Consider the following 25,587-nt stretch of genomic DNA (forward strand, 5'->3'; position numbering starts at 1 on the left):
AGAACCGCTACAATGCCAAATTCAGGATGTGTGCCAAACCTGGAACATGGGTCAAGTGTCCCTGTCGGAGGGCGGAGAGAAGGTTGGTGCCATTGTCGCATACAACCATTCCTGGCTGAAGCTGGCATGGCGTTAACCAACTCTGAGCCTGCCTCTGCAGAGCTGACAGAATCTCTGCCCCAGTGTGGCTCCTGTCCCCTAGGCAGACTAACTCAAGCACCGCATGGCATCTTTTAGCCTGACTGCTTGCGTTGCCCCTTGAACGCTTACAGAGAACCGCTGGTTCAGAGGAAAAATCTTCAGAAGAGGCCATAGAGGAAGAAGAAGAGTAGGGGGTGGAGGAGAGAGCTGTGGCAGAATCACCACTGGCATTTTGGAGGCATGGTGGAGGAACAAGCTCCAACAACACTGAACCCTGTCCTGCATCCTTCCCAGCTGCCAGCAGAGTTACCCAGTGCGCTGTAAAGGAAGGGTAACGTCCCTGCCCATGCCTACTGGACCATAAGTCAGCGGCAATATGAACCTTACTGCTGATTTGGCTAAGCTAGCATTTAGATGCTGAGCATGTGAATGACTGGGACCGAATTTCTTTTTACGGTTCAGCAACTGAGGTAGGGAAATTTGCCTGCTAAAATCAGATGGTAGTGTACTGCTAACAGATTGGCTGCAAGTACTTAAGACACCTATTGCTATACCTTCATTCCTCTCAATGCAGGTTTTTGAGAGGACTGGAGGTATGGTAGGGTTGGAGATCCCAGATGAAGACAAGGAGAATTCTGCCTTTTTCTTTGATGTGGGTCTTTCAAGTGCTGTTGCCAATGGACTGCATGGCAGGTTGTCATATGTCTGGTCAAGTATGTGGTGCCCAAGCAGCTGCTGTTCTGGCCACACTTGATCACTTCAGACATAGGTTGCACACAGCAATGGTGTGATCTGCTGCACATGTGTCGAAAAAGGCCCCCACCTAGGAACTTTTAAAAGTCAGTGGGGAGTCAGCAGCGCCCTGCACCTGTGGAGCTCTGCAGTGTGATGCATCAGGGTGGCTGCCCTTAAGCTGCCCGTTAGAGGAAATCCTGCCTCGTTGGAGTTGTGACCTCCTCCTCCTCCTCTATTCCCTCAGGCACCCAAGTACAGTCAGTGACCTCATAATCCCCCCCACTGGAGCAAACTTGGCAGTATGCTGCAGCTGGGGAAACATGACTGCCAGTTTCTTGTCCTTCTTGGGCACTCCCTCTCTCTAGGCTCACGTTACTCCCTTTCTCAACCTGGGAACCAACATCGGAGTCTTCAAATCGCTGAGCATCCTCCAGCAGCATGTACCCGACACTGTGGTCAAATAATTCTGGGGACTCCTCCGTGTATGATGGTGGGGCTACAGAAGGAGTGAGTGTGGACAAGGAGCCAGTGGAATAGGCGACTTTAGCAGCTGCGTTGGAAGGCAAACTACTCTGAGCCTGCTTGACAGAGGTTGAGGATGGCTTTGTTATCCATGCCACCAACTATTCTGCATGTTCTGGCTCAACACCACACTATATTAGATACTGTGTACACCGCCTGAAGTGTATTAGAAACTGTACACACTGTATTAGATACTGTGTACATCGGCTGCACTGTATTAGCAAATGTACAACGGCTGCACTGTATTGTATACTGTGTACACCACCAGAAGTGTAGTAGAAACTTTACACACTGTATTAGATACTGTGTACACCGCCTGCACTTTATTAGAAACTGTACTACAGCTGCACTGTATTATGTACTGTGTACACCACCAGAAGTGTAGTAGAAACTGTACACACTGTATTAGATACTGTGTATACTGCCTGCACTGTATTAGCAATAGGGATGAGCCGAACACCCCCCTGTTCGGTTCGCACCAGAACTTGCGAACAGGCAAAAAATTAGCTTGAACACGTGAACACCGTTAAAGTCTATGGGACACGAACATGAACAATCAAAAGTGCTCATTTTAAAGGCTTATATGCATGGTATTGTCATAAAAAGTGTTTGGGGACCCAGGTCCTGCCCCAGGGGACATAGATCAATGCAAAAAAAGTTTTAAAACGGCCGTTTTTTCGGGAGCAGTGATTTTAATAATGCTTAAAGTGAAACCATAAAAGTGTAATATTCCTTTAAATTTCGTACCTGGGGGGTGTCTATAGTATGCCTGTAAAGGGGTGCATGTTTCCCGTGTTTAGAACAGTATGACAGCAAAATGACATTTCAAAGGAAAAAAAGTCATTTAAAACTACTCGCGGCTATTAATGAATTGCCGGTCCGACAATACACATAAAAGTTCAATGATAAAAACGGCATGGGAATTCCCCACAGGGGATCCCTGAACCAAAATTAAAAAAAAAAAAATTACGTTGGGGGTCCCCCTAATTTCCATACCAGGCCCTTCAGGTCTGGTATGGATATTAAGGGGAACCCGGCCAAAATGTAAAAAAAAAAATGGCGTGGGGTCCCCCTCAAAATCTATACCAGACCCTTTAGGTCTGGTATGGATTTTAAGGGGAACCCCGCGCCAAAATGTAAAAAAAAATTGGCGTGGGGTCCCCCCAAAAATCCAGACCCTTATCCGAGCACGCAACCTGGCAGGCCGCAGGAAAAGAGGGGGGGGACGAGAGAGCGCCCCCCCCCTGAACCGTACCAGGCCACATGCCCTCAACATTGGAAGGGTGTTTTGGGGTAGGCCCCCAAAACACCTTGTCCCCATGTTGATGGGGACAAGGGCCTCATCCCTACAACCCTTGCCCGGTGGTTGTGGGGGTCTGCGGGCGGGGGGTTTATCGGAATCTGGAAGCCCCCTTTAACAAGGGGACCCCCAGATCCCGGCCCTCCCCCCTGTGTGAAATGGTAAGGGGGTACAAGAGTACCCCTACCATTTCACAAAAAACTGTCAAAAATGTTAAAAATGACAAGACAGTTTTTGACAATTCCTTTATTTAAATGCTTCTTCTTTTTTCTATCCTCTTTCTTCTATCTTCCATCGGTTTCTTCCTCCATCTTCTGCTTCTTCTGGTTCTTCTGGTTCTTCCTCCGCTGTTCTCGTCCGGCATCTCTTCTGCGGCGTTTTCTTCTCTTCATCTTTCTCTCTGGCCGCTCCGCATCCATGATGGCATGGAGAGAGGCTCCCGCTGTGTGACGTTTTTCCTCTTCTGACGGTTCTTAAATAACGGAGGGCGGGGTCACCGGGTGGAGGACTTGACGGGGACTTCCCCATGGCATTCCCCGTGATGTCAGAGGGGGCCCTACGTTATTTAAGAACCGTCAGAAAAGGAGAAGCGTCACACAGCTGGAGCCTCCCTCCATGACATCATGTCGGCTCGGAGAAGAAGATGAAGAGAAGAAGACGCCGCGGAGGAGATGCCGGACGAGAACACCGGAGGAAGAACCAGAAGAAGAAGAAGATGGAGGAAGAAACCGAAGGAAGATAGAAGATAGAAGAAAGAAGAAGCATTTAAATAAAGGAATTGTCAAAAACTGTCTCTTGTCATTTTTAACATTTTTGACAGTTTTTTTGTGAAATGGTAGGGGTACTTTTGTACCCCCTTACCATTTCACACAGGGGGGAGGGCCGGGATCTGGGGGTCCCCTTGTTAAGGGGGGCTTCCAGATTCTGATAAGCCCCCCGCCCGCAGACCCCCATAACCACCGGGCAAGGGTTGTGGGGATGAGGCCCTTGTCCCCATCAACATGGGGACAAGGTGTTTTGGGGGGCTACCCCAAAGCACCCTCCCAATGTTGAGGGCATGTGGCCTGGTACGGTTCAGGAGGGGGGGCGCTCTCTCTCTCTCCCTCTTTTCCTGTGGCCTGCCAGGTTGCGTGCTCGGATAAGGGTCTGGTATGGATTTTTGGGGGGACCCCACGTCATTTTTTTTTAAATTTTGGTTCGGGGTTCCCCTGTGGGGAATTCCCATGCCGTTTTTATCAATTAACTTTTATGTGTATTGTCGGACCGGCAATTCATTAATAGCCGCGAGTAGTTTTAAATGACTTTTTTTCCTTTGAAATGTCATTTTGCTGTCAGACTGTTCTAAACACGGGAAACATGCGCCCCTTTACAGGCATACTATAGACACCCCCCAGGTATGAAATTTAAAGGAATACTACACTTTTATTGTTTCACTTTAAGCATTATTAAAATCACTGCTCCCGAAAAAACGGCCGTTTTTAATACTTTTTTTTGCATTGATCCATGTCCCCTGGGGCAGGACCCAGGTCCCCAAACACTTTTTATGACAATACCATGCATATAAGCCTTTAATATTAGCACTTTTGATTTCTCCCATAGACTGTTAAAGGGTGTTCTGCGGCTTTCGAATTTGCCGCGAACACCCCAAATTGTTCGCTGTTTGGTGAACTGGCGAACAGCGGATGTTTGAGTCGAACATGAGTTCGACTCGAACTCGAAGCTCATCCCTAATTAGCAACTGTACAATGGCTGCACTGTGTTGTATACTGTTCACACCACCAGAAGTGTAGTAGAAACTATATACACTGTATTAGATACTGTGTACACCGCCTGCACTGTATTAGAAACTGTACTACGGCTGCACTGTATTGTGTACACCACCAGAAGTGTAGTAGAAACTGTACACACTGTATTAGATACTGTGTACACCACCAGAAAAGTAGTATAAACTGTACACACTGTATTAGATACTGTGTACACCGCCTGCACTGTATTAGAAACTGTACAATGACTGCACTGTATTTTATATTGTGTACACCTGTAGATATAGGCTACATTGGATGCAGAGTATATATATATATATATATATATATATATATATATATATATATATATATATATATATATATATATATATATATATATATACACATACACTGGGGCAAAAAAGTATTTAGTCAGCCACCAATTGTGCAAGTTCTCCCACTTAAAAAGATCAGAGAGGCCTGTAATTGTCATCATAGGTATACCTCAACTATGAGAGACAAAATGTGGAAACAAATCCAGACAATCACATTGTCTGATTTGGAAAGAATTTATTTGCAAATTATGCTTGAAAATAAGTATTTTGTCAATATCAAAAGTTCATCTTAATACTTTGTTATATATCCTTTGTTGGCAATGACAGAGGTCAAACGTTTTCTGTAAGTCTTCACAAGGTTGTCACACACTGTTGCTGGTATGTTGGCCCATTCCTCCATGCAGATCTCCTCTAGAGCTGTCGCTGGGCAACACGGACTTTCAACTCCCTCCAAAGGTTTTCTATGGGGTTGAGATCTGGAGACTGGCTAGGCCACTCCAGGACCTTGAAATGCTTCTTACGAAGCCACTCCTTAGTTGTCCCGGCGGTGTGCTTGGGATCATTGTTATTCTGTAAGACCCAGCCACGTTTCATCTTCAATGCCCTTGCTGATGGGAGGAGGTATGCACTCAAAATCTCACGATACATGGCTCCATTCATTCTTTCATGTACACGGATCAGTCGTCCTGTTCCCTTTGCAGAGAAACAGCCCCAAAGCATGATGTTGCCACCCCCATGCTTCACAGTAGGTATGGTGTTCTTTGGTTTGCAACTCAGCATTCTCTCTCCTCCAAACAGGACGAGTTGTGTTTCTACCAAACAGTTCTACTTTGGTTTCATCTGACCATATGACATTCTCCCAATCCTCTTCTGGATCATCCAAATGCTCTCTAGCAAACCTCAGATGGGCCCGGAGATGTACTGGCTTAAGCAGGGGGACAAGTCTGGTACTGCAGGATCTGAGTCCCTGGGGGCGTAGTGTGTTACTGATGGTAGCCTTTGTTACGTTGGTCCCAGCTCTCTGCAGGTCATTCACTAGGTCCCCCCGTGTGGTTCTGGGATTTTTGCTCACCACTCTTGTGATCAATGTGACCCCACGGGGTGAGATCTTGCGTGGAGCCCCAGATCGAGGGAGATTATCAGTGGTCTTGTATGTCTTCCATTTTCTAATTATTGCTCCCACAGTTGATTTCTTCACACCAAGCTGCTTGCCTATTGCCTGGTGCAGGTCTACAATTTTGTTTCTGGTGTCCTTCGACAGCTCTTTGATCTTTACCATAGTGGAGTTTGGAGTGTGACTGTTTGAGGTTGTGGACAGGTGTCTTTTATACTGATAACAAGTTCAAACAGGTGCTATTAATACAGGTAATGAGTGGAGGACAGAGGAGCTTCTTAAAGAAGAAGATACAGGTCTGTGAGAGACAGAAATCTTGCTTGTTTGTAGGTGACCAAATACTTATTTTCCACCATAATTTGCAAATAAATTCTTTCAAAAATCAGACAATGTGATTGTCTGGAATTGTTTCCACATATTGTCTCTCATAGTTGAGGTATACCTATGATGACAATTACAGGACTCTCACATCTTTTTAAGTGGGAGAACTTGCACAATTGGTGGCTGACTAAATACTTAATTGTCCCACTGTACTGTACGAGACTGTGTGTGTGTGTATATATATATACATATATATATATATATATATATATATATATATATAATTACACGGCCTGAAGTGTATTAGAAACAGTACACCACAGAATGCACTGTGGATATAGGCTACACTGGATGCAGAGTATATATATATATATATATATATATATATATATATAATTAGTGTAGCACTAACTCTCTGTGAAGCTGCTGGTTTAAAGCGGGCTGTTACCTTCACTCTCGATACCTCTGTTTCACCGGCACTGGGTCTAGGGTTCCGTTGAGTTTACCTCTGGACGATATAAGCACCAAACACTTGAGTAGGTTTTCCAATGCTTTAATGAACGAACAAGGGAAATAGCAGGAAAAAGGTAGAAGGAAAGCTGCAGGGAAGCTCAAATACTCTTCTTAGTATTCTTTAGAACATTTTTCTGAATATTGATCACTTTGGTTGAAAACGCTCCCCCTTGTGGGATTCAATCTTTGCCTGCCTGGATAGACCTCTCTCACTTGTCTAGCAGCCAGTACGTAGCACGAACTAAAGTCTCTGCCACAGACTTGTTTAGAATAAAATCCGTACGATCCTCTGCCACAGGATGTATTGGTTTGTGATGAATGTCAGACACAGTACTTGAACCTTTAAGCCAACCCGGAAGTACTATGCAGTAAGATCACTTCAGGATATGTCCTCCGACCGAGTCACCAGGACCCTCTCCAGACCAGAACTCTGCATGATCCTTCCATGACGGGTCCTCCCCTGGGATCTTCTCGGTTGTCCATCTCTTCACTCAGGATAGACAGCTCAGGACCGTTCCTCTGCTGCTATGGTAGGCCCCAGACAAGCTTCTGGGCCCACCCACACGCCGCAGCAACGTGGGCCTCCGGAACGGAGGCCCATGAGGTGGTACTCTTAACACATACCTGTCGGCCAGGAGGGCCAACAGGTGGCTGGAAAATAAACGCTAAAACATGGCGTCTGTCCCATAAATACCCTCTCCCAGAATGTAACTCGGAGGACCACCTCCACCGAGTTGTCCCCGGGACAGAGGAGTACTCATCTGCTTCAACACGTTGCTTTTCCAACTGGCCGATGGTGACAACGACACGCAATGGAACTACACGCAATGTCAGCCAAGCTGGAACAGAGACAAATCTAACTCCCTCTAATAAGCGACCCACTAAATTTACCTATCAGCGGTAGATAAAAATCTACCAGTGCTACATACTCCCCCCACTACAATAGACGTTGTCCTTAACGTCTGACAAACTAATGATAACTCCCAAGCCTGAGAGCAGGTATTTGAGCTTATAACTTGGATTTAAGTAAAGAAGAGGGAAAGACAGTAGAAAGACATTATAAGATTAACACTTGTAAAACATTATGTTCACGTCCGTAAACAAAACCATCCAATGACTGTACATTAACTCACTGTCTATCTTAGCTGAAAAGCCTAACAGCTTGATAGGAGATCAAATAGTTCCTGAAAAGGAAAACACATTAAAAATACATACAACCTATACAGTTTCAGGAGCAAAGTCTCATTTGAAAAAAAAATGAAACTCTCTTCCCATTATCTATATCAGAATAATCTTTAGGAGTCCATCCCTATATATACACAATTTTTAAATGAAAGAAATCCAGCTAGCAAAAAGAAGTCCTTGGATTTGAAACACTGAGATAAATATTCAGATCTTGACCACGATGATCTCTACACACTGACACTAACTAACTACCCCAAAGTTCTTTGTCCATAATTACCAATAAAACCGGGGATCTGGCAATGTCAGTGTTTTTCCCAGTTTATCCACTGTAGTGATGAAATACACAACGTCATCTTTTCCAGGTCTGCAAATAACCACTTTGTCAGCATGAATGTGCCGACCATAGTTCCAGTGCATAAAATATCCACTGAAGCATTCATCCATAGCAACAGAACAACCAGTTTTTCGGAAAGGCTTAGGCACAGACAAATAGTCCCAAACAGCTTCACTGTACCAAAGCTCCCGGGTTAACTTCAATCACTTGCATTATGTCCTGAGGGACATAAGGGGACTCCAAACCATATCCTGTAGCTACACGCTTGTTCAACATTCTCTGCAAACGTGCAAGTTCCGGTAAGGATCTATTTTTTCCCATACCAGGAGGCACACGTGAATCCAATGACTTGCTCACCATAGACCCAGCCAGTGTCTGAAGTGAACTAGTAACTTTTGACAATGTCTCATTTACAGTGCTGTGCGGCTCCACACAGGGTGACGTCTTCCCAGAACTCAGGACTGTCCATTCAGGGAAAGTCATAGCAGAGGCAACATCCTCGCCTTGGGCCCATAACAGTTCTTGTGACATAGTTTCAAATAGGTCATCATCACCGGAGAGATCCGACATGGATTCTATCTCCGAATCTCCCAGTTCTGCTGGCAAATATTTATTTACAGTCTCCATTGATTGCTCACCCGTTCCTGACGTAAACTTTGATGGATCTGGTTTGGGTAGTCTCTGGGGTAGGCCACGGCCGCGGTAAGCCTTCATATATCCCACCTTCCTCTGGACAAGCACAACGGGGATAAGTGTAGTGGACGCGGAAACCAAAGTAATGTCCGCTGATGAATCAGTAACGGCAGTGTCTCTCTCCAGAACATTCTCAGCAACAACAGGCAAAGTCACGGCCTGCCGTTCTCTTCCAGCAGAAGTAGCAGCTTCTACTGTGGCAACACCTGTAGCCTAGTCCCTACGATAAGCACGGGGCGACATGGTAGGTTGCTCCACCACACACAAATATTCTCCACATTGCGGGCAGCGACCAAATGGACGGAGATGTACGGCCAGTCCTTCACACTGGTGTCAGATCATGCCCAGCCCTACGATATCTCCGACGATATAGAGAACAAACCTCCCCTGCGACTTCAGACGAATACCGGTATCTGTAAGCAGGGTTCCGGTCAGCACAGTGCTCGACACAGCACTCGCAGGGAACATTCTTGGCCCCACAATTGGCTGCATCGCCGAAAAAGACATGGCCACACTCTGATCTTCTCAGCACGATCACGAGGCCTCTCTTCTTCTCTGGCGCCAAACACATACACGCGTCCCACGCGGTATCAAGTAGGGTAGGCTCCTCCCACTTGTTCTTCTGATCACGTAGCTCCCGGGCTTTTACTGGTGCCCGCCGCCTACCCAGTCAGAAATAAAGTCCTGCAACTTTGAACCTCTTCTTTTTCTGAGAAAATGACAAAGTCCAGCTCTCACTGTAAACTCCCGGTGAAACACCTCTCTAGGTTGCGAGAATTGATGGCTAACACATCCCGGACGACGCCCCCACATGTAGCACTAACTCTCGGTGGAGCTGCTGGTTTAAAGCGCGCTGTTACCTTCACTCTCGATACCTCTGTTTCACCGGCACCGAGTCTAGGGTTCTGTTGAGTTTACCTCTGGACGATATAAGCACCAAACACTTGAGTAGGTTTTCCAATGCTATAATGAACGAACAAGGGAAATAGCAGGAAAAAGGTAGAAGGAAAGCTGCAGGGAAGCTCAAATACTCTTCTTAGTATTCTTTAGAACATTTTTCTGAATATTGATCACTTGTGGTTGAAAACGCTCCCCCTTGTGGGATTGAATCTTTGCCCGCCTGGATAGACCTCTCTCACTTGTCTAGCAGCCAGTACGTAGCACAAACTAAAGTCTCTGCCACAGACTTGTTTAGAATAAAACCTGTACGATCCTCTGCCACAGGATGTATTGGTTTGCGATGAATGTCAGACACAGTACTTGAACCTTTACGCCAACCCGGCAGTACTATGCCGTAAGATCACTTCAGGATACGTCCTCCAACCGAGTCACCAGGCCTCTCCAGACCAGCACTCTGCATGATCCTTCCATGACGGGTCCTCCCCTGGGATCTTCTCGGATGTCCAAGGCTCCACTGCCGGTTTCCCTTAGTTGGAATGGTGGTGCCTGCATCCGATCTGATGGACGGATCAGCCTCGGGCGGCCAACAGTGTTTGCAGCTACTGACTATTAAAAAAAATTTCGGATGGAATACCGATTTAAGAAAACATATGCACTATGCACTACACATGTTACATATCGCCCTGCACGCCAGTGTGAATGCAACAACTCATTCACAGCTAACTCTAAACCAATGACCTGTAAAGCCTTTTAAAACATTGCCTTTGGACAATTTTGGAAGCAGTGGCCGGTCAGGTCCACACACAACCACCACTACCATCGGTCAGTCAACGAGCCCTGTACTTACCAGCAGACAGCGCAGGTGCTCTACGCCCCAAGCCCACGAATCTTTGAAGCCTATTAGAGCCTCTGGCTCTAATCACATGCTTAAAAAACAAACCCCTCCCCCCAAAAAAACAAAACCCTATTGTAATCCATGCATCCAGCACCCCGAATGTAGATTAGGGGGCCGGACACATGGATAGGGGGGCCCCTAATGGACGGGCCACCCCTGTAAAATTGGAAGTTTGTCACTTTTTCACAGGCCTTGCACAAGTGTGAACAAGCGATTTTCTGCAGATTTTTGTCTTCAGATTTACCAAAACCATGTAGTGCGAGGACCTGCCTGGTTGCATACAAATTGAAACTCTTAGGCCCCAAACACACTATTAGATTTTCTGCAGATTTTTGTCTTCAGATTTACCTAAACCATATAATATGAGATCAAACCTTAATGCCGCGTACATGCGAGCAGACTTTACGGCAGACTTTGCCCGGCAGACTTTTCGACGTACTTTACGACGGACTTTCTGAATGAACGGACTTGCCTACACACAATCCACCAAAGTCCGACGAATTTGTACGTGATGATGTACGACCGGACTAAAATAAGGAAGTTCATAGCCAGTAGCCAATAGCTGCCCTAGCGTGGCTTTTTGTCCGTCAAACTAGCATACAGACGAGCGGACTTTTCGACCGGACTCGATTTTAACGGATTGATTTAAAACATGTTTCAAATCTAAGTCCGTCCAACTTTTAAGCAAACAAGGTCCGCTGGAGCCCACACACGATCGAATTGTCCGATGAAATCCCGTACGCCGGACCAAGTCTGCCGTAAAGTCCGCTCGTGTGTACGTGGCATAAGAGTTTCAATTTGTATGTCATCAGGCAGGCCCTTGCACTACATGATTTTGGTAAATCTGAAGACAAAAATCTGCAGAAAATCTAATAGTGTGTATTAGGGCTTTAAAATTGGGGAAATCTGTAATTTTAATTTTTGATAGTTGAAAATCAATCTAATCATAAAAAAGACAGTTATAAGGTGAATAAAACTGCATGCTGCGACTTGAGCTGTTCTCTCTTTGTAGACGTTTGTTTAGTGACCAGTAGGTGGCGCTGAACATTTGTGTCTACCTTCTAGGAAAAGAGGATGTTATGATGACAGCAGGAAGAAGGAAGGGATTACACGAATGTATGATCGATCCAGATGCAGTACACGTGACCAGATCAGACCAGCCTTCTCATGTCATATACCATAGCAGTGCTAACAATAGTCAGATCACAGTCAGCAGAAACTGGAGGTACAGTAAGTAATGATTCGAAGTGATCTCCATTGTCTGACAGCAGCTTCCTGAAATCATGGATTACCCACAGTTTTATGGAGCCAGATTCCCCCATGTGGTTTTATTTTTATAAATGCCTCTTCCATGCTGATCAGAGAAAAGATTTCATGTGTCAGAGTCTATTCGATTTCCTGCAAGAATCGATTGTTCCTTTTCACTGACAGCAGATGTTTACATACTGAAATCATCATTTATTGCACTTGGTTTTATAGGATGTGCTCTATTCAATCAAAACGTGGAATATGGAATGATCATAGTGATATGTGCTTTGTCAGCATTTGATCCTTTGTGTGACTACACAGGTGGACCCAAAGGAAGACAAAGGTCCACCTGTGTGGACACCTCAGTACAGGGCACTTTTACCCCCTTCCTGCCCAGGCCAGTTTTCAGCTTTCAGAGCTGTAACACTTTGAATGACAATGTACCCATGTGAAATTTGTTATCATTTTCTTCCCACAGATAGAGCTTTTTTTTGTTGGTATTTACACCTTAGGGTTTTTTATTCTTTGCTAAAAATTAAGAAAAAAAAAAAAGGTTTTAGTAAATTAGTAATTTTTCTCCTTCACTGATGTGCGCTGATGAGGCGGCACTGATTGATGGGCACTGATATGCGGCACTTATGGGCAATGATGGACACTGAAAGGCAGCACTGACTGGCATCATTAATGGACACTGAAAGGCAGCATTGACTGGCGTCACTGATGGGCACTGCTAGGGCTACATTGATAATCAGTGCCCTGATTACCTGTACACTCTCTGCTGCGAGGAGATGCCGCGGATCGGCTCTCCTCGCCTCACACTCTGAAAAAGCACTTCCGTGTTTATGTGTGATCGGCTGTGATTGGACACAGCCGATCACATGGTTAAAGAGCCGCGTCATCGGCTCTTTAACCAGATCAGGGCCGTGCCGTGTCCTAGGGACACGGCCCGACCGTAATAGCCACGATGCGCGCCTACACAGAACACACAATGAGAAGGAATCTCGGCAGGCGGGAGGTAGTGTTTGTTTTTCCAACGTTATATTTATGTCAGCCAGAGAGAGATCAAAATCTTTCTATTCTATTGATCAATAGATCAAAATCAGATCTATTGATCGACTTCAGTACAACCAGTCTATTGGGGGTTTTTTTCATACAATTACTGCCACCGGCTATAGCCACAAGCAGTAATCATTGTTTTCTGACAGTGGGGAAACCTTCTGCTGTCAGAATACAATAGTGCAGTGGGAGGTATTCCCCATCAACACTCAATGTGATGATGGAGGACTCGAGCGATAATCTTAACCATAGGTTTAAGTAATGGCCAACCTTATGCTAGCCATACACATGTCAAAAAAAACCGCTTGAACGCGTTTTGGAAAAAACAAACACAGTCATGAGAGCAAACGATATTTCCATCATGTAATGACTGAATTTCCAACGATAAATGGTTCAATGGACATAAATGAATCTGTTTCTCATTTGTATGCGCAGTAACAGGCGAGAAACATATTAACCTTTCACTTTATCGTCCGTTCGGCAGAATTTTCCAATCGTTTCAAAAAACGATTTTCGATTTGTGCCCTGGATGAAAAACGAACAAAGTGTCCAAATGACAGATTTTCAAACGATTTTTCATGTAGTGCAGGGGTGCCCAATCTTTTGAAGAGCGAGAGCCACTTAAGAGAGTTGGTAACCAGTCGCGGTCCACAATGAATGGAGTGGGCGGATGACAGGTCTGTGTGCACGCTGCATATGCAGAACGGACACAGCCCACTCTACTCTATAGGCCCTCTGATCTGATCCGCCAAGATGGAAGGGGATGGATCCCCTTCTATGTTTTGTTTTTTTTTTTTTTTTTTTGTAGATCGGATTGGAGGTAAACGGGTGTAAATGGACACAAGTCCGTTTTCCATCTGCCACTCCATAGAGGTGAATGGGGAGTCTGATTGGATTGGACCAATCGTGTGAAAGGGGTCTAAGGCTGCTTTCACACTGATGTGTGGAGGTTTACCTGCACTGTGGGTGCAATGCAGTGCACTGTGGCTTTCCTGCAGGTTAGCTGCAGTTTGCCATAGACTTCTGTTATATCCTGCAGGTGTGGTGCACTTTCTGGAAGCGCACCAAACCCACAGGTAATAACAGAAGTCTATGGCTCAGTGCAGGTAACTCGCAGATTCACTGTGCTGCACCTGCAGATCAGTTTGAAAGCAGTCCAGTAGCCACTGCAGAACAGGTATGCCCATATATACACTGTAATTTTAGTAATAAACTGACCTTTAATAACAGTCTCTATTCAGGTATCGCTGGCTGTTGCTGTCCCAGGCCCTACACGAAAACATCGGCTTATGTGGCTCTGCTCCGCAGCTTCTTGCTTTCTCTACCTCCGCTGATGCTTTGGGATGGCGGATCAGCAACCCATGATCTAAGCTTGCCAACCCGCTATCCCAGAGCAGGAGGTCGCAGTCCACTTCTAAGGGCTCCGCGGTCCACTGGTTGGGCACCCCTGATCTAGTGTATGGGCACCATTACACACAAGTACACACCTGTATCCAATAAATAACATCAGTGGATCACCTTTCCATGGAAAAGTATTTTATTTGCATATAATTTGCTTGGTAAATCAACTAGAATGTATATTTGTAGCCCCCAGCTTTGGATGATGTCAGGTGGGCCATTCTGTCACTAGCGATTTATCAAAATAGGCAGCTGCACAATGGATAAGAAGCCTGATTGTCCCTATAGAATTGCTCTGTCTGCAGTGAAATGTCACTCCCATCACTGGTGATTGAGATCCTGCAGTCTTCAGTTCAGTAATAGGGATGAGCTCAGGCATGTTTGGATACTAGTCTGAACCCATCTGAGCTATCCCACCAGGAACCTCTCACTGTGGACTGCTAATCAGAACAGCCGAGACATTTCTGCCCCACATTCACAAGAGGCATGTATATACATGGCTATGGGTGGTAAATGCCACAGCTGCTCATAATTGGCAGTCCACAGTCACCGCTGCCTGGTGGAATAGCTCAGGTGGGTTCAGACTAGTAGCTGAACATCCCTGGTCAGCAACAGTGCGACATCTTGTTCTGTCTGGCTACAGATGGACAGGCAGGCAGCCTTTTTGGTGATCCTGCTGCTTCTGTTGTCTCTGGTGGCACAATCTTGAATCAGTCTAATGATGAAAGTAGTGTAAACACTACAATTGTAGTACCTGTACAATATGTCTAGTAATTTGTGGTAAAAAGCAGCTAATATGCTGTAATTGCCATTGAAGCTTTTTTAAAGTAATTTTTTAAGTGAAATAGTAAACATGGTATACTCACCTGCTCTGTGCAATGTCTTTTCATGGAGCCCCCCCGAACCTCCTCCTCCTTTGGGGTCCCCCGACAGCAATCTCTGCTCCCTCTCTTCTATGCCTGCCCCCATAGCAAGACACTTGCTATGGAGGCAGTTGTGTGGGCTCACTCCCGACCCGAGCTGCGTGTGTCCATAGACACACACAGAGTGGCTCTTCTCCACCTCCTGCTCTCTGCTCTCAGGATTTGACAGACAGCAGAAGAAGCTAATGGCTCTCTGACTGCTGCCTTCTGTAAGAAGAGAAAGACAGGGGAGAGGACATGCATACAGGCACAATGTTGGATCTATACAGGACTTGAGTAAGTTTTGGGGGATGAGGGCACAGCAAGTGGCCAAACATATATATATATATTTTTTTTACAATAATGCAGGGAATGCATTAAAGTAAATAATTTTTTAGCTTTAGAACCACTTTAATATGTTGCAGTATTTTTTGCTGGTTTGTGCTTTTTGTTTCCTTTAAAGAGACCATTTCACCTACCTAATATTGCAGGCAAAAGCAATGTATCACTAGCAACAAGCATGCAGATTACAAGGAGATTGCTATGGAGAGTGACTGCATCTTATAGCTAATCTTGACTAACTGTACCTGAATATAGCTAGGTGTTGAAAATATTAAAGTGATACTAAACACACACTGTTTAATTGATATTGTCCCTTCTATTTCTGTATGTGGACGATGGCACTGTAATTATTTTAATAAAAAAAATATATAAGTACCTTTTTCCTAATCGATCTACAGATGTTACGTGACCCAGTCTGTCTGCAGGGAAACATAAGCAGGAAGATTTTCAAGTCCTCTGCTGTTGGTCACTAGTTCAAAAAAAAAAAAAAAACAGCCTTTGGAATGTGGAGTAAAAATAAATAATATCAATAAACTGTTTTAAATTGGCATACAAATATATACTTGAATTCCAATCTTTCTTATTTTTTTGGTGATAACATGGTATGGGTGGATTTCTGACAGTCACGCCCCTACAGCCTATGTCTTAGAATAAGAGGGAGGTGAAGCCTCCATTAATCTACATGTAATATCCCACCCCCATTGTATTTGGCTGGTTAGTGAGTATGGAGGAGGAGGGAGGGGAGTGGTCTGTCATTTAACACTGTGTATACTCCCACATGTGTGACTCTGTAGTCACATGGGCTGCTCAGATTTGATAGGAAGAAAATGTTCAGCCTGGAAACTCACTGTGAGTGAGTATGAACATGTGATACAGCATTTATTGATAGTTTTTTTTTTTACGATGTGGGTTTAGTGACACTTGAGGCAGCAGCAGAGGAAACAAAAGTAAGAAAAATATTGGCAGTAGGCAGTATGGGGGTGGGGGGGTTTAAAAGTCAAGGGAAAAATGAGAACAAGGAAGGCAGGGAAAAAGATATCAGTTGCTTGCTTCCAAAGCAAAAATACCTATTAAATTGAAATCGTAAGAGGCTTTTGTTAAAAGTAGGTAGGGAGAAATGTTTGATCCAAGGAGCCCAGATCTTGTCAAAGCTGGCCTTTCTATCCAAAACGCACACATGGGATTGTAGTTGAGTTGAAGGGTCTGGCGACAGGGTCTCTTTAGATCTCAATATTTTTTTGATTTGGGGTTTAGTACATATGATTGATCTGTAACAACAACCTCCCTCTTATGTATAGGATGCTTCTAATCTGCCAAAGTAGAGAAAAATGGAAAGAAAACATCAAATCGGTAGAAAGAATGGCAGCTGGAATTGTCTTCTTCTTCTCCTGATCCTACTCATCTTTACTGTGGTGTGCATCAACCTAGTGCTCTATGTTTACCTAGAGCATGCCTATGTGTCCACCGGATTCAGTCATGGAGATCCCAACGTCTGTCCCCAGGGCTACTTCAAGATTGGAGCAATGAAGAACTGCTCTCCCTGGTTGACCTGTGAGGGCCTCGAGAAGGAGGTCCGCAAGTTAAAACTTGTTGGAGAAGGAGCAGTAAAAAAGGTATTTTATAGATTAGTAAATACATACATAAATGTACAAAAAAATGCAACTGCATGTATTAACCGCTTCCATCCTGGGTGTTGTTTACAACCAGCTTTGGGATTGCAGTTGTTTTTCAGTGCCATTTTTAAAACCAGTCATGGTGGCTGTGCTAGACATAACATAACATTTGTTTCAACATAATATTTCAACAACTAATACTTGCAGAAGAATTGTGTAGCAATGACAGTATTCATGTTCCATCAGTACAGGTTTTCTTGAATTTTTGGTTGCTTAGTTTGGTCCCCTTGCTTCTGCTACGTTTTTTTGAAGTCCAACTCCAGCTTTTGCGATACCCCCTCCCCCTCCGTTTTATATATTTTTTTAAAGTTCACTTTATATATACCCTAAAGTAGTATTAAACCCTCAATGTTTTTTTAATGTAACACATTGAGAACAATAAAATAAACATCCCTTAGTAAACTATTTGTTAAAATTCTTACCCCAGCATTTGCAGTTTACAGTTTTAGGTACTGCTTCCCTGAAATTCCTGTCTTCACAGGTATGAGTTGACAGTGGACAGTGCAGTCGGTATGGAGGAGCAGGGGAGTGCTTTGCCATCCTAGCCTATGGGGCTGTGGGTTTCTATTGATGAACCCAGTGTAGGGCAGGGGTAGGCACAACCTGGGGCCCTCCAGCTGTTGCAGAACTACAAGTCCCATCATGCCTCTGGGAGTAATTGTAACTGCTAGCCTTGCAATGCCTCATGGGAAATGTAGTTCCACAACAGCTGGAGGGCCCCGGGTTGCCTATCTTTGTTGTAGGAAGACACAACTCTAATTCCTGCATGTAAGGGGGGCTCCATAGGATGTTGCAAGAGAAAGGAGCCACCTTGAAACAGGAAATTTGGGGCAGTAATCATGGCACCAACTTAAACTGGAACATAGGCAAGGATTAAAGGATAAAGAAGCCGCATACTCAGTAAACAATCAAATCTGCTACTGAAAGTGATACTAAACACACAGTGTTTCATTTACATTGCCCTTTCTATTTCTGTATGTGGATGATGGCACTGTAATTATTTTATTTAAAAAAACACATCTAAGTACCTTTTTTCTAATTGAAACACAGCTGTCACATGACCCAGCTCTTTCCTAGCCTGTCTGCAGGGAAACATAAGCAGGAGGAGATTCTAGTTCTCTCCTACTGGTCACATGTTTAAAAAAACAGCCTTTGGGATACGGAGCAAAAATAATAAATTCATATCAATAAACTTTTAAATTGTCATACAAATATATATTTTAAATGAAATCTTAATTATTTTTTGGCAATAACACGATGTGGGCAGATTTCTGCCAGTCACAAGCTGTGCCACGCTGCTCCAGCCTGTGTCTTAGAATAAGAGGAAGTTGAAGCCCCCATTAATCTATATGTAATATCCCACCCCCAATGTGTTTAGCTGGTTAGTGGGCATGGAGGAGGAGGGAGGGAGTGAGCTGTCATTTACCACTGTGTATACACCCACATGTGTGATTATAGTCAAATGGGCTACTCAGATAGGGAGGATATACACCACCACAGTACGCCACCACAGCTGCAAAATCCCTAGCTAAATTGGGGATATAGTTAAGTAGTTACGTAGTAGGTGAGGTTGAAAAAAGACACAAGTCCATCAAGTCCAACCTATGTGTGTGATTATATGACAGTATTACATTGTATATCCCTGTATGTTGTGGTCGTTCAGGTGCTTATCTAATAGTTTTTTGAAACTATCGATGCCCCCCACTGAGACCACCACCTGTGGAAGGGAATTCCACATCCTTGCCGCTCTTACAGTAAAGAACCCTCTTCATAGTTTATGGTTAAACCTCTTTTCTTCTAATTTTAATGAGTGGCTATGTGTCTTGTTAAACTCCCTTCTGCGAAAAAGTTTTATCCCTATTGTTGGGTCACCAGTACGGTATTTATAAATTGAAATCATATCCCCTCTCAAGCGTCTCTTCTCCAGAGAGAATAAGTTCAGTGCTCGCAACTTTTCCTCATAACTAATATCCTCCCTTTGTTAGCTTTGTTGCCCTTCTTTGAACTCGCTCCATTTCCAGTACATTCTTCCTGAGGACTGGTGCCCAGAACTGGACAGCATACTCTAGGTGCAGCCGGACCAGAGTATTGTAGAGCAGAATTATTGTTTTATCTCTGGAGTTGATCCCCTTTTTAATGCATGCCAATATTCTGTTTGCTTTGTTAGCAGCAGCTTGGCATTGCATGCCATTGCTGAGCCTATCATCTACTAGGACCCCCAGGTCCTTTTCCATCCTAGATTCCCCCAGAGGTTCTCCTCCCAGTGTATAGATTCCATTCATATTTTTGCCACCCAACTGCATTATTTTACCACATTAAACCTCATTTGCCATGTATTGCCCCATTATTTGTTCAGATCTTTTTGCAAAGTTTCCACATCCTGCGGAGAAGTTATTTCCCTGCTTAGCTAAGTATCATCCGCAAATACAGAGATTGAACTGTTTACCCCATCCTCAGGTCATTATGAACAAAATAAATAGGATTGGTCCCAGCACAGAACCGTGGGGGACCCCACTACCCACCTCTGGCCATTCCGAGTACTCCCCATTAATCACCACCTTCTGAACTCGCCCTTGTAGCCAGTTTTCAATCCATGTACTCACCCTCTGGTCCATGCCAACGTACCTTATTTTGTACAGTAAACGTTTATGGGGAACTGTGTCAAATGCTTTTGCAAAATCCAGATACACCACGTCTACGGGCCTTCCTTTATCTAGATGGCAACTCGCCTCCTCATTGAAGGTTAATAGATTGGTTTGGCAAGAACGATTCTTCATTAATCCATGCTGATTACTACTAATGATACCGTTCTCATTACTAAAATCTTGTGTATATAGTCCCTTATCATCCCCTCCAAGAGCTTGCATACTATTAATGTTAGGCTAACTGGTCTGTAATTCCCAGGGATGTATTTTGGGCCCTTTTTAAATATTGGTGCTACATTGGCTTTTCTCCAATCACCTGGTACCATTCCAGTCAGTAGACTGTCAGTAAAAACAATGGTCTGGCAATTACTTGACTGAGGTTCCTGAAGTACTCTCGGATGCAAGTCATCTGATCCCGGTGATTTATTAATGTTAAGTTGGCCAAGTCTAATTTTAATTCTGTCCTCTGTTAACTATGGAGGTGCTTCCTGTGCTGTGTCATAAGGATAAACATTGCAGTTTTGGTTACTGAAAACTGAGGAGAAGAATAAATTCAATACCTTCGCCATTTCACCATCATTTGTAAACAGATGTCCTTCCTCATTCTTTATGGGGCCAATATGGTCTGTCCTCCCTTTCTTACTGTTTACATACTTAAAAGAATTTCTTGGGATCTTTTTTGCTCTCCTCCGTTATGTGTCTTTCGTGTTCTATCTTAGCCACCCTAATTGCACCCTTACATTTCTTGTTGCATTCTTTATAAAGTCTGAATGCTGCTCGTGATGAATGCTGATGATGATCCCTCAACCTTGCATTTTTTGAAGGCCTTCTCCTTTGCTTTTATATGCATTTTTACATTGGATTTAAGCCATCCAGGACTTTTGTTCGCTCTTTTAAATTATTACCCAATGGGATGCATTGGCTAATGCTCTTATTTAATATGCTCTTAATGCAAACCCATCTCTCCTCCATGTTCTTTGTTCCTAAGATTTTATCCCAATTCATGCCTTCTAACAAGGTTTGTAGTTTAGGGAAGTTGGCTCTTTTGAAATTCAGTGTCTTTGTATTCCCCTTATATTTCCTATTTGTGTGATTTATACTGAAGCCAATTGACCTGTGATCGCTGTTTCCTAAATTGCCCCATATTTCCACATGACATGAACAGAAGGTATAGATAGAGAGCAGCAGGATCAACCAGGTACTTTTGCAGAATACAGAAAACAAATTCCATAATGAATAAGTGAGTATGAACAGCATGCAGTACAACATTTGATTATTTGTTATGATGTGGGTTTAGTGACACTTTAAAGAATAATTCCAGGCATGGTAGGTATATTTTTACATAGTTACATTGGGCCAGCTGGACCAATGTAACTATGTATATACCATACCTGGCTGATTTTCTTTGAAGCAGAAAATCACGGAAGTAGACGCTGCTATTCCAATGAGGGCAGTTGACATCACTGTCCCGCATCTCCATCCGGTCCAATCAAAGATCATTTTGCATTCATTCAGAAAAAAAAGTGGTGGCTACTTTAGTGATTTTCAGCTTCCAGTGGCATCGCCCAGGTGTGGAATAAACAACATACTTTGCTTCAAGCATTGGCAGTCTTTACTCCTTCCCAGAACGAAGCTCATGTGATGACAGCCTGGACTTACAGGAAATGGGGTGTATAACACTGGGCATCAACCCAGAAGAGAGCTTCTGAGAATCTTTATTAAAAAAAAAAAAGTGGAGTTGGACTATAAAGATTACTTTCCAAGGTTGTTATTGAGCCAAACAAAATTACAGTTGAAATCTACATTTTTGGACCCCCTCTTTTTTAGCTGTTCAAAGAAGCTGTCTTGTGGCTTTATTGTTCAAATCATTCACCCGATATCAACCATATATAGATAGGATGCAAACTGCATCTGTCCAGCAAGCCACACATTTCCATATGGTTTGGGCTGGAAAAAAAATCACTACAGGCAGTCCCACTTACTTTTTAATCAGGCTAGTTAAATATTTCTTGTTGCGTTTGCAAAGGGTCTGCTTGTGTATGGGCAACACACTACGTTCACACTATCGCGGCTCGCAGTGCAGACACGGCAGCGCATTCATTTGAATGCGCTGCTGTGCCTCCTGAAACACAGAGAAAAGGTCCCTGCAGCATTTCCGAAATCGCAGCCCATGTGGGAACCGCAAGTGCAGTGCGGTTCCCAGTGCAGAAGTGATTTCCAGTGCGTGCGTCGTGCCATTAGAATATATGGCACCCGCACGCATCTCCTGCGATTCACTGTGCAGGTGGTTTCGGCTGCAGGGAACAGGTGTGGACCCACAGTGGGAACCACCCCCACAAGTGTGAACCTAACGTTAAGTTCCATGCTAAAACTCTTTACTTGCTTCTTCTGTATTATCGCTTTGCAGTTCTACATTCTGTCCAAGTCACCTCTTTGTTGATGAGATCTAATAGTTTGAAACAGTTCTAGTATAAGTAACATGTTGGCTTTATTTTCTAGGTATACCTGTCTGAGTGGAAAGAAATGAAGGTTGCTCTGTCTCATCTAACAGTTCCGTCTCTGCAAGCTGATTTTCTTCATGGTTTACGAATGCTAAAGTCCCTACAGAGCAGACATGTAGTTACACTTGTGGGTTATTGTGAGGATAATAAGAGTATATTAACAGAGTACCATCCGTTGGGCTCCCTCAAAAATTTGGATGCTACCTTTAACCTCCCGAAGTACCAGTACCTAAATACCTGGCAAAATCGTCTGGAGCTTGCCATAGACTATGTGAGTATAATCGGTTACCTTCACAGCAGTCCTCTTGGTGTACTGGTCATGTGTGATTCCAATGACTTGGACAAGGTGCTCTCACAGTACCTGCTAACAAGTGACTTTCGCCTAGTGGCAAATGATTTGGATGCCTTACCTTTAGTAGATAGAGAGAAAGGAAGGTTGGTTAAGTGTGGCCCAAGAGAAATTACTGGGGATTTTATTGCTCCTGAACAGCTATGGCCTTATGGACCAGATGTTGAGTTCAACAATGACCTAATGCCACCGTATGATGAGAAGACTGACATCTGGAAGATTCCAGCAGTGACTGATTATCTCTTGGGTCATGTAGAGGGAAGTGACATTGTCCGGTTTCATCTGTTTGACATTCACACAGAATGTAAGAAGGAGAACCCAGCTATGAGGCCTTCTGCTCAGACTATACTGGACACCTATAGGAGAGTCCTGGCTTTGCTTCTGAAGGAGTTGTCTAATTCAAAAGAAATGTTGTAAAAAAAAAAAAAGTACTTTACTGTTACACTGGACTTATTTAAAGTGGAACTAAACTAGAAAATCAGTTTCAAATATGCTAAATGCTAACTATGACCTTTGCTTGTGCTCTCGACCAAACTGTCAAACCATCCAATGGCTGGTGCCATAACTGATCACATGTGCAGCATCATGGCAGTTGAAGATCAAACAGAGGCCAAGATGGCAGCTTCCATGGCTGAAAACGATAGGAGGGTTTAGTTCCGCTTTAAGCGTTTTTTTTTTTTTTTTTTTCTACAGCTGTGTCACATTGCTTTTTCTCACATCTCAATCAACCTTTGCTTTATAATTTGGTGGCATTTTCAGTCTTATAAAATAACAAGGTGATTTTATTGCAGCTAAGGCTGGCCATACATGATTCATTTTTTTTTTTTCACTCAACCTGCTGGTTAAGCCAATTTTCTCATCCACACATTCGATGTAGATAGGAGAGTGCGTCCCGCTGTGGTATTTTATTCTGACAGCAGGGAGCCTTCCCCATCATAAAAATGTAATGATCAGTGTTAGGGTTGTCCCAATACCGATACTAGTATCGGTATCGGCACCGATACCGAGCATTTGCCCAAGTACTTGTACTCGGGCAAATGCTCCCGATGCTTCCCCCGATACCTAGAGGACAGCTGTGATCGGCGCGTGGGGGAGTTACAAGATTCTCCCCCAGCGGCTTTCACCAGCTTTAGTGACATACAGCGGTGATCGGTCACCGCTGTATGTCACTGCATCCTCCTCCATGCCCCCTCCTTTCCTCTGTGCCTCTCCGCTGTCCCCTGCATTCCTCTCTCCTTATCTGTCCCCCTCCGTACTCCCCCTTCGTTCCTCTCTCCTTATCTGTCCCCTCCGTTCTCCCCCTCAGTTCCTCTGTCCTCCTCCTCCTTCCTTTGTGTATGGATAGAGTCAGCTGACTCTGTCCATTCACATAACTGAAACATTGTAATCTCCTGTGATTACAATGTGTCAGTTTATGAATGGAGAGAAGCCGCTGTCTTCTCTCCATTCATTCTCAGTGCAGCTGACGCTGCAGAGAAAGGGACTGGGGAATCTCTATCCTCTGTCTCTTTGTCTCAAGGGGGAGATATCAGAGGTCTGTTAAGACCCCTGATATCTCACCAAAGCCCCCCAAAAGGGCTGATTAAAAAAAATAAATAAATAAATAAAGAATAAAAAAATATTATTGTAAAAAATAAAAATTGTAAAAAAAAAACAAAAAAAACACACACACATACAACGTTCACCCCCCCCCCCCCCCCAAAAAAAAACTGTCACGTGACATTAAAAAAAAAGTATCGGTAATCGGTATCGGCGAGTACTTGAAAAAAAGTATCGGTACTTGTACTCGGTCCTAAAAAAGTGGTATCGGGACAACCCTAATCAGTGTTGCTGACAATAACCAGCGGCACTGATCATTCGGGAAAAACAGACCGACTGGTTGTACAGAAGTCGATCGGTAGATTGACTTGTTTACAACCAGCCTGCCCTTACATGGATTCAAATTCCTCCATTTCCTGCTAAACTAGAAACATTTTCGATTCATGTATGGTTGGCCTTACTATATCTTGTTCAACAAGGTGAGAAAGGAATTTTGGTACTGATTTTGAGTTTTATATGTATTACCTTGCTTGAACAATGTGGTCATTTTGTAGACTGGCCATACACTATACAATCTGATTGTGCATTCTCCTTTAGATCTACAATAAACGATGTTGTGCAAAGGCTTGCCCAATTTGATACTGGCTATATGGATTGTTAAAGTGGTTGTAAACCCCTATATATACCCAGTGAAGTGACTGACCTCAGGTGATACACACCTGAAGCCAGTCACTGATTAAACAAATCCTCCTCCTACATAGGTTGTATCTGTCTATCTGCAACTATCTCTTCTCTACATCTGTTCAAAGTCCAGAGTTTTTTATTATTATTTATGGTACTTATATAGCGCCGTCAATTTACGCAGTGCTTTACATATACATTGTACATTCACATCAGTCCCTACCCTCAAGGAGCTTACAACCTAAGGTCCCCTAACTCACATTCATACTAGGGCCGATTTGGACAGAAGCCAATTAACCTATCAGCATGTCTTTGGAGTGTGGGAGGAAACCGGAGTACTCGGAGGAAACCCACACAGGCACAGGGAGAACATGAAAACTCCAGGCAGATGGTGTCGTGGTTGGGATTTGAACCAGCGACCATTATAAAGCTGAAAGCTCTGAGAGTTTAGAAAAAAGGGGGCTGAGAACTGAAATTACACTCTACAGGGCTCAGTGAGGAGAGCTCTGAGAGCTGATTG

General features: G+C 43.9%; 1 protein-coding gene across 2 annotated transcripts; it reads left to right on the forward strand.

The window, feature by feature from the left end:
- Positions 1 to 11,795: 11,795 nt before the first annotated feature.
- Positions 11,796 to 25,009, forward strand: POMK (protein O-mannose kinase). Of its 2 annotated transcripts, none has more exons than XM_073598095.1 (3): positions 11,796 to 11,963; positions 16,978 to 17,292; positions 22,497 to 25,009. In XM_073598095.1, the coding sequence occupies exons 2-3, from the start codon at positions 17,008 to 17,010 to the stop codon at positions 23,262 to 23,264; spliced, it is 1,053 nt and encodes a 350-aa protein (XP_073454196.1). In that variant the 5' UTR covers positions 11,796 to 11,963; positions 16,978 to 17,007; the 3' UTR covers positions 23,265 to 25,009. The 2 variants fall into 2 exon arrangements, with proteins under 2 accessions (XP_073454196.1, XP_073454201.1); XM_073598100.1 differs by having other exon boundaries at positions 11,796 to 11,958.
- Positions 25,010 to 25,587: the final 578 nt, after the last annotated feature.

The sequence above is a fragment of the Aquarana catesbeiana genome, linkage group LG01 (assembly GCF_042186555.1).
Source record: "Aquarana catesbeiana isolate 2022-GZ linkage group LG01, ASM4218655v1, whole genome shotgun sequence".
In the NCBI taxonomy this organism is placed as follows: domain Eukaryota; kingdom Metazoa; phylum Chordata; class Amphibia; order Anura; family Ranidae; genus Aquarana; species Aquarana catesbeiana.